We start from the raw sequence: 9,682 nt of genomic DNA on the forward strand, positions 1-9,682 counted from the left end.
ACCCTATGTAAATTTATGATTACACAAATGGTACACCTTTATGCCATGTACAAACAGAGAAACAACATGTATCCCATTTGTTTACAATAAAAAAATTAAAAAAAGAAAGAAAAAGAAAATATGAAAATAAGTGAAGTACTTACATAGGAGGAGACTGACTACAGTATCCTGCTTCCTCAAGGAAATATTATGCAACCATTAAAGTGATCATTTAAGACTACAAAAATATGGTGGCTGCTTTTAAATTTTTAAGGTAACATAGAGATCAGCTGATCACAAGTTTTTAGGGGTGAAAAGTGTGCCACTTCTGGCATTATTATAAACATTTCATCTTTTAAATAAAACCATTATTTAAATTTTAAAAAAATCAGGGTCCATAACTCCAGGGACAATATTTAATCCTTTTAAAGTAGAAGAACTTCTCCCCAGAACTAGTCCCACTGTTCCTTTAGGTAATGGGCCGACTACCGAAGTATTGGTATTGGCTGTACTCCCATCTCTGGAGTTAATATGCTCTGGCGGAGGCACAGATGTCCAATCCTGTGCTTCCTCTTGCTTGCCTAATTGGGGAGTCAAGGAGTAATGGGTCCGAGGTATGGACTGAATAGCCCCGTATATTTGTGGGCCCCGAGGCTGGGGGCCCTGATTCCCGTTTTTTGGAGGTAAAGGGTTACCATCTTTGTCTCTAGTTGATTTACAGTCACTTGCCCAGTGTTTCCCTTTTTTACACTGGGGACATAATTTTGGCACAGGACCCTGGGGGCAGTCCTTTTTTGTGTGTCCATATTGTTTACACTGATAACACTGTTGGCCTGGGCGGGAGTTGGCATTGCCTCTAAGACCCTGTGCAAGCGCTGCAGCCATCACCTGACCTTGAATAAAAGCCTCATTAGTATCCCTACAAGCCTTTAAGTAGGCTCCAAGGTCTTTGTTTTTCCAAGGTCTTATTGCTTCTTTACACCATTTATTTGCTTGCTCATATGCAAGCTGTTTGACTAAAGGCATAGCCTGGTCTACATCTCCAAATATACGTCCTGCTGTTTGAATCAATCTATCTACAAAATCGGCATAGGGTTCATTGTTGTCTTGAATAACTTTAGATAACTGTTCTTGAAGATCACCAGCACCTGAAAGCGTTTTCCAAGCTTTAGTGGCAGCAGCACTAATTTGTTGATACAGACCGGGGTGGAAATTAATCTGATTACCTTGCCCTTCATAGGTCCTTGGCCTGTCAGCATGCCTAGATTCCACTGAGGATTGCCCGCAACTGCATTACGTCGGGCAGTATCAGAACATAACTCCTGGTTAGCCACCTTCCACATGAGATATTGTCCCCCAGATAAACATGCTTTTGCTAAATTACCCCAATCAGTCGGAGTGAGATGTTGACTTGCAACATTCTCTAATAAAGAAATGGTAAATGCAGCTTGTACTCCATAGGACATAACTGCCTCTTTTAACTGTTCCACTAATTTTATATCTAATATTTGATGATATCTCTGATTGTTTTGATCTTCAAATACTGGGAATATGGGAACACTGATCGAGATTCTACATCAGCCCACTGTCTGGGGGCTGCCCTATGCAGCAAGTACATGCCCCCCTACAACTTGGAAAAGAGTGGTGACCTGGATTATACGCCGGAGGGCGTGGTGCAGTAGGGGCTAAATGCCACTGAGAGAACTTCTTTTCTAGCTCTGTCTCAGATAGTTCCTGTTCTTCAGAGTCACATCCCTGTTCTGAGTCTGAACATCTACTTTCTCTTTCAGAAGCTCAACTTGATTGTTCTTCTTTTACAGTTTCTAATATCTCTTACCCTTCTCTTAGCTGTTCTTGAAATTTTGGTTTTTTGGAAGTCAGACAGAAACGAACTAATGTCCATATAGGCAAAGTACCAAGAGGGAGAGGCGTTTTTTTCATTTTGTTTATGGAGGTCCTTTCCCAAATGCTCCCACTGAGGGACAGTAAGAAGCCCTTCTTCTAAGAACCAAGGACAGGTTTCTTCTATAACAATGCCTTAAGAGAGCCTTCCATGCGAATCTGTGAAATTTCTGATCCCATGGCTATAATATGGCCTCTCTGATCACCACCACCACAACAAACAGAAACCAAACAAGAAAAAGTAACAAAAATATTAACACAACTAACACCTTACACACATTCATTTACTACCTGACGTCCTTTGCTGTCTCTTGGGACAGCCTTCTGTTAAGTTCCCTCATTAGGGGAGCCTTCCGTTAGTACCTTAAGGCCACTGTTTCCTCAAATAGGGAAACCTGCTAGTTGACTGCTAGTTGACTGTGAAAAATTTTCTCCTTTATTAATTACCTGAGTGCTCACCATTCCCCGTATGGGCCACCAAATGTCGCTGTCCAGTGGGACATAAAGACACATATACCTCAGATTGTCATGAAGGAGATTCTTTTTTATTTGGATAACACCCTCTATATATAAGCAGTCTCATGCATAAGCATTTTCAATCAGATATGTCCACCCAATCCTGTTAAAGGTCAAGCAATCACGAGCTCAAGCACACATGTGGCCAATTGTAACAGCTTCCTGTTTTTCTCCAGGCATACCAAGCACGCCCTTTGGCTCCCTGCCAACCCACATATATCTCTGTGAAATAACACTGTTTTTGGCATATCAGGGTCAATTATAGTTATACAATTAAAATATGTGGTAAGTCATACACCTGAGTAAACTAGTATAAATTCTTTTACTCTTCACTTCTTGGGAACCATTTCTGTTATTATCATTTGCTATAATGACCACATTTAGAAAGGATGTATATTTTCTTGAAAAAACAAATACAATAAAGCTGATTTTGCAATTAATTATTATTAAAATGTTATAGTGCCACAATTTATAATATGCTAAAATTGATCATAAAACAGGTATAAAATACATGTTCATTATTTTCTCAATTTTTATATAATTTTGTGTAATCGTTTATAGGGCAACTTTATCACCTGTTTTAATGTGGTTCTACTAGGCATGACTAGCATATACTATAACATATTCACCATCTGTGGATAAATCCACAGATCAAGTGCTTTGATACTACAACAATGTCAAATTGCTACAAAAGCTAACTCTTCCTCTTAATTTCTCTTCTTTTCTCACTACAGACCATAATTTGAGAAGCACAGTCTAGGTCAGGTCATTTATCTCATCTTGTTATTGTACCCCTTTTATAATAGATCCCCTCCCTTTAATCTTGATCTCTTTTCTCCAGTGTATTTTTCTTATAGTCGTAATGATCTTCCAAAAATGTAAATGATCATGTCGTTTTTGAGTCAAATCTTTCAAACATTTCCCCATTACTCCTAAAGTTCAAAATTCTTGTCTTGATTTATATTACCATAAATGAGCTAGCTTGTACTTATCTGTTTTTTTATGATGTTTCTCCTGTACAAAATGAACTAGTTTAAGTTTCCCGAGTATTAACTCATTACATTTCTGATCCTTTGTAAATACTCTTCCTTCTTCCACAGTCCTCCATTCCTGCTCACGAGTGTTTCCCATTCACCCATCAGGTGTCAGGTTAATGTTACTTCCTCTTGAAGATTTCCCTGACACCTCCCATGACCCTTGGACCCTCACTGGGTTATGTGCTACTCTTATGTGCTCTGAGAACATCTGTAGTCTCCACTGTAACACTGTGCACACTAAATTAAAATTGGCTCTTCATGTACCTGTTTTTCCACTATGCTGTAAGTGCATCCCTAGAAAATTCTCTCAGTTCAACTTGAACTACAGATGAAGAAGCTGAGGCTAGAGAGGTGAAGTGACTTATGTAAGGACACATACCTTGCTGGTATAGAACTGGGACTGGAACCCACACCACCTGATTGCCTGTTTATTGCTTGTTCCAACACATTACACTTTCTCTGGGTTTTTGTGGGGCAAAAGATTAAATTATTTTCAACATAGCCAGGTCTAAAATTGGGATATATGAACTGAATTTGAAAGATACTGTGATATTTTGTTGAGTTAAAAATACTTATTTTTAATCTGTTGTTTATTCAGCTCTATAATTTTCCAGGCACAATTTTAAGTGCTTTACAAGAATTGACTCATAACCCAACAACCCTAAGGTGTTATTATTATTCCATTTTATGGATGAAGTAGTTGAAGTTCATAGTGTTCAAGCAACTTGTCCAAGGTCACACAGCTAGTAAGAAGATAAGTAGGATATAAAAAGTCTCACTTCAAAGTTTCCACTCTGTCCAGTTCCTTTATGAATCACCCACAGATTTTGTGTGTGTGTGTGTGTGTGTGTGTGTGTGTGTGTGTGTGTGCTGGGGGTTGAACCCAGGACTTCACACATGATAAGCAAACACGCTGCCTCTGTGCTACATCCCCAGTCCTTCAGTTCCTTTATGATTACCAGATTACGTATCTCCCCACTTGGTTTATAAACAAGTCATTTTTAAGTGTTTAGGTTTCCATGAGTGTTGGAAAATTCTGAAGGATAACCAGAAAACTGTTCATGGTCAGTTTTGAAAGGTAGGAAGGAGAGAAAAAAAACCTGTTCTCTCCACATCTCCCTATGTCTCTTACTGTGCTTTGACCTTTACATAAATTTTCTCATTTAATCCTTATGCTTTTGGCGAGGGGTGGTACTAGAGATCACATTCAGGGCTGCTTAGGCAGGAGCTACATCCTCAACCCTTTTTTTTTTTTTTAATTTACTTTTGAGACAAGGTCTCAGTAAATTGCTTAGGGCCTGGTTTAGCTGCTGAGGCTGGCCTAAAACTTGTGATATTCCTGCTTCAGTCTCCCAAATCTCTGGGATTACAGGCATGTGCAACTCCATCTGACCCTTATGATATTTTTACAAGACATACTTTGCAATTCCTATTAAAATGCCAATGTCATTCTTCATAGAGCTAGAAAAAACAATCATGAAGCTCATTTGGAAAAATAAGAGACCCAGAATAGCCAAAGCAATCCTTAGCAAGAAGAGTGAAGCAGGAGGCATTGTAATACCAGATCTTAAACTATACTACAGAGCAATAGTAACAAAAACAGCGTGGTATTGGCACCAAAATAGATATGTAGGCCAATGGTACAAAATAGAAGACACAGAGACAAACCCACATAAATATGATTATCTCATACTAGACAAAGGCCCCCAAAGTATACACTGGCGAAAACATAGCCTCTAGAGCAAATGGTGCTGAGGAACCTGGAAATCCATATGCAGTAACATGCAATTAAACCTCTATCTCTCACTCTGCACAAAAATCAACTCAAAGTGGGTCAAAGACTTAGGCACTAGAACAGAGACCCTGTGCCTAAAAGAAAAAGTAGGCCCAAACCTTCATCATGTCATCTTAGGACCTGACTTCCTTAACAAGACTCCTAAAGTGCAAGAAGTAAAATTAAGAATCAATAAATGGGATGGATTCAAACTAAAAAGCTTCTTCTCAGCAAAGGAAATAATACTGTGAAGAGAGAGCCTACAGAGTGGGAGAAAAATCTTTACCACATGAACTTCAGATAGAGCACTAATATCCAGGATATATAAAGAACTCAAAAAACTTAACAGCAAAAAAACCCCCAAATAACCCAATCAATAAATGGGCTAAGGAACTGAACAGAGACTTCACAGAAGAAGAAATACAATCTAAAAAAAAAAAAAAAAATACAGTTGATCAACAAACATATGAAAAAATGTCATCTCTAGCAATTAAGATTTCATCTCCAATCAGAATGGAGATTATCAAAACCAAGCAATAATAAGTGTTGGCAGGGATGCAGTTGAAAACATACACTCATACATTGCTGGGACTGCAGATTGGTGCAACCACTTGGAAAGCAGTGTGGAGATTCCTAAGAAAACTTGGAATGGACCCACCATTTGACCCAGTTATACCACTCCTCAGTTTATACCCAAAGGACTTAAAGTCACCAAACTACAGTAATGCAGCCACATCAATCTTTATAGCAGCTCAACTCACAATAGCTAAACTATGGAACCAACCTAGAAACCCTTCAACAGATGAGTGAATAAAGAAAATGTGGTACATATTCACAATGGAATATTACTCAGACTCAAAGAAGAAAGATATTACAGCATTTGCAGGTAAATGAATGGAACTAGAGAATATCATGCTAACTGAAATTAGCCAAACCCCCCAAAACCAAAGGTCTAATGTTTTCTCTGATAAGTGGATGATGATCCACGGTGGGAGGTGCACAGGTAGGGAAGAAGGAAGAAATTTTGGATTATGCAGAGGGGAGTGAGGGGAGGGGTGGGGTAGTGGGGATGGGAAAGACGGGAGAATGAGACATTATTACTCTATATACATGTATGAAAAAGAAAGACATACATTATACTTATTTTATAGGATAAGAACTTAAGAATGTATGGGTTAATTATTTTTCTCAAGTTGCATGGCAGAAGATGACATGTGGCCCTCCAGGTTGAAAGGACAGTCTAAGAAAGAAGCACAGGTGACAGTGGGATAAAGTGACTGGCTTGACAAGAGCTGAGGGTTCGTGCTGGGAAGTAACAGAAAAGAAAGAAGCTAGGTTTAGGGGGGTCAAACTAAAAATGGTGTTGACTGTCAGGGGAAGTTAGATGTCTTGACTCTGAGGAGCAGAGAGAGGGTTGGTGGGAGTGAAAATGGAAACACATCATTGAAATGGATATATAAAATCCATCATTTTAGATACTTATAAATTGCTTTTATTTGTTACATCCACCATCTATTATTTTGTAAAAAAATTGAGATAAAAATATTCAGTTGCAGTTATGGGGCCAGAAGTTCTGGTGTTCTATTGCACAGTAGGGTGACTATAGATAACAGTAATTAACTGTATATTTCAGAAAGCTAGAGGAAAGTGTATTAAAAATTTTCACCATAAAGAAATAATGAAAGTTTGAATACATAGATATGCTTACCAATTTATACTGATTGAAAACATGTAATGTCTACACATTGAAACATCACATGTTAACCACAACTTTTGTTTTTATATATCAGTTAAAAATAAATTTAAGTGAAAAGAGATTCAAAAAGCACTTTTATTTTTATGTTTTGTGAGGTGCTGGGGATTGAACCTAGGACCTCATGCAAGCTAAGCAAGCATTCTATCACTAAGCTACACTTCCAACTCAAAAAACTTTTTAAGTCTTATAGCATGCTCACTTTTATAGTACTGCTGATTCCTACCATGAAAAGACCACTAGGAACACATCTATAGTTGAACAATATTGGGTTTATTGTCTTGTTGCCATGAAGAAGATATACAATGATAAACCATCAGGCATCTTAGTAGGAGAACATCTTACGTAGTAATCCCATCTGAACTTTCCAATGAGGATAGGCTTAAACAAATTTCACTAGGTGTTGACTATGGGTGTAATAAGGGTTAAGCAGCCAGTACCAAAAATATATTTAAGCTGGGCAGTATTCCAGGTAAAATATATGACCTCTGACTACTGACACCGAGGACTAGGTGGCACTGAAAGAACTAATATACCTCTGCCTTTTTCTTCCTTATAATTTGTAAGTGTTACACATCTTTAACTCATATGTTTTTACCAACTCTCATTCCAAACAGGACATTTCTTAGGGCAAGTTTCATGTCCTTATTACGAAGACTATAGATCAAAGGGTTGAAAAGAGGAGTCATGACTGAATATACCAATGTGACAATCTTCTGCATCAACGTTGGGATGCCATATGTAGGACTCACGTACATCACCATGACTGTGCCATAGAAAAGAGACACCACAACTAAGTGGGAACCACAAGTAGAGAAGGCCTTTCGTCGGCCAGCTGCAGAAGGGACCTGAAAAACAGCTCTGAGCAACAGAGTGTAGGATCGAAGAATGTACATAATAGTAAGAAAGAGGACAAGGGAACTCTGAGCATAAAAAATAGTTTCAGTAATGGTAGCTGGGGCACAGGACAAAGCCATCAATGGGTCCATGTCACACAGGAAGTGATCAATGATATTAGAACCACAGAAAGGGAGTTGGGAGATGAAGAAAATGGGGATTGGGTATCCAAGAAACCCAATGAGCCAACATAAAGATACCAGTGTGCCACAGAGTCTCCCAGTCATGATGGTAGGGTAGTGCAGTGGGCGGCAGATGGCCACGTATCGGTCGTAAGCCATCACTGCCAGGAAGAGACATTCAGTTGTGCCCAGTGAAAAGAAGAAATAGAACTGGAGGAAGCACCCAGAAAATGAGATGGCCTTGGTCTTGGAGAGAATGTTGGCTAGCATGTTAGGAACAGTGGAGGAAACATACCAGATCTCGAGGAAGGCAAAGTTTCCCAGCAGAAAGTACATGGGGGTGTGTAGCCGTGGGTCGCATTTTACTGCACAGATGATGGCGCCATTTCCCAGCAAGGTCAAGACATACACCACCAAAAACAATGAAAAGAGGAAAATTTGAATCTTCCAGCAACCAGGGAATCCCAGGAGAACAAACTCAGTCACAGTGTATGTTGCTGATCTGTTCATAGGACCTAAATCTATGAAGAAGAAAGACATGAATTTAACCCAAATTTCCTTGCTTTCGACATATCTCATGGACTTTATTAAAGCTCCTTATTGAGAAGGAAACTTAAGCTATACAGGAAAAGATAAGAATATTCTGAGACCAGCTGGGAACAAATCCTATCATGTTTTAAATTATCGTAGTTCTAAATGTCAGTATTAATTTTCTATCACCCAATGTAACTAGAATTTTATATACCGGCTGTACAACTAGACAGATTTCTTTTTTCCCCCACTTGGAATTTTTAACAGATTTTCAGCTTTTGATTTGTCTCTCCAATGTTGATTATGAGTCTTCATGCCTGAAGTTACCCATTTTCTCTTATTTATCCCAGATTAGACCTTTGGTAATAGGAGAAAATCAGTAGACCATCACGTGGAAGTAACAGGACACAATGTCACAATAGGACACTGGCCTTTCAGAACAGTCTGACCAACTGAATTGTCACAGGCATCACCATATCCAACACTGAGAGCAGCTCTTAAATTTTCCTCTGGGGGATTGATTTTTAAATTTCACTTCGGCCAGTTGAGTAACACCTAAAAAGTCCTCACTGTATCAAATATCTTTACTTCAAAGAACAAGTATTATTTTTCAAATATCTTTCCTATTGTAAGTGTTCATTTTAATGTCTTTTTTTTTTTCCATTTAGTATTCACAACAAGCCTACCAAGAAGGCGATGTACTTATCCTCATTTAACAATGAGAAAACCAAGACACAGAGAGGTTAAATGTTTTTTATACATACTATGCAAAAAACCAAGAACGAACAAACAAACATAAAAAACAAGACTGTCTTACTTATTTTCAAATCCCATCTAGATGAAATGAAGGAAATGATGTTGATACAAGGGTTTAATTTAGTAAGCTTTCTGGATGATAAAAACAAAGGGATTTTTTCCCTAAGGGAATCTGAGATCAGTGCGGTTTTAGCTACAATTTTATCTGTTGGAATTGATTTTACTCAAAGAAAGAAAAGGGACATTTTCAAATACTTGGATAGCAACTTACTTTTCAGTAGCAAAAGACTTATGTATTTAAGAATTAAACAAAATGTACAAATACATGTTTAAACCAATCTTATAATTGGTTAATATTTAAAAAGAGCCCAATAGGAGTCTTAAAAGTGGTAGTGTCAATATTGAAATTTTGTTA

At 38.1% G+C, this 9,682-nt stretch overlaps 1 protein-coding gene across 1 annotated transcript; it reads right to left on the reverse strand.

The window, feature by feature from the left end:
* Positions 1-7,545: 7,545 nt before the first annotated feature.
* On the reverse strand, positions 7,546-8,602 carry OR11H4 (olfactory receptor family 11 subfamily H member 4; the record flags this gene model as incomplete). The annotated part of the gene is made up of 1 exon (XM_079125981.1): positions 7,546-8,602. The coding sequence occupies exon 1, from the start codon at positions 8,557-8,559 to the stop codon at positions 7,546-7,548; it is 1,014 nt and encodes a 337-aa protein (XP_078982107.1). The 5' UTR covers positions 8,560-8,602.
* Positions 8,603-9,682: the final 1,080 nt, after the last annotated feature.

Source organism: Sciurus vulgaris (assembly GCF_902686455.1).
Source record: "Sciurus vulgaris genome assembly, chromosome: 2".
Taxonomy (NCBI): Eukaryota; Metazoa; Chordata; class Mammalia; order Rodentia; family Sciuridae; genus Sciurus; species Sciurus vulgaris.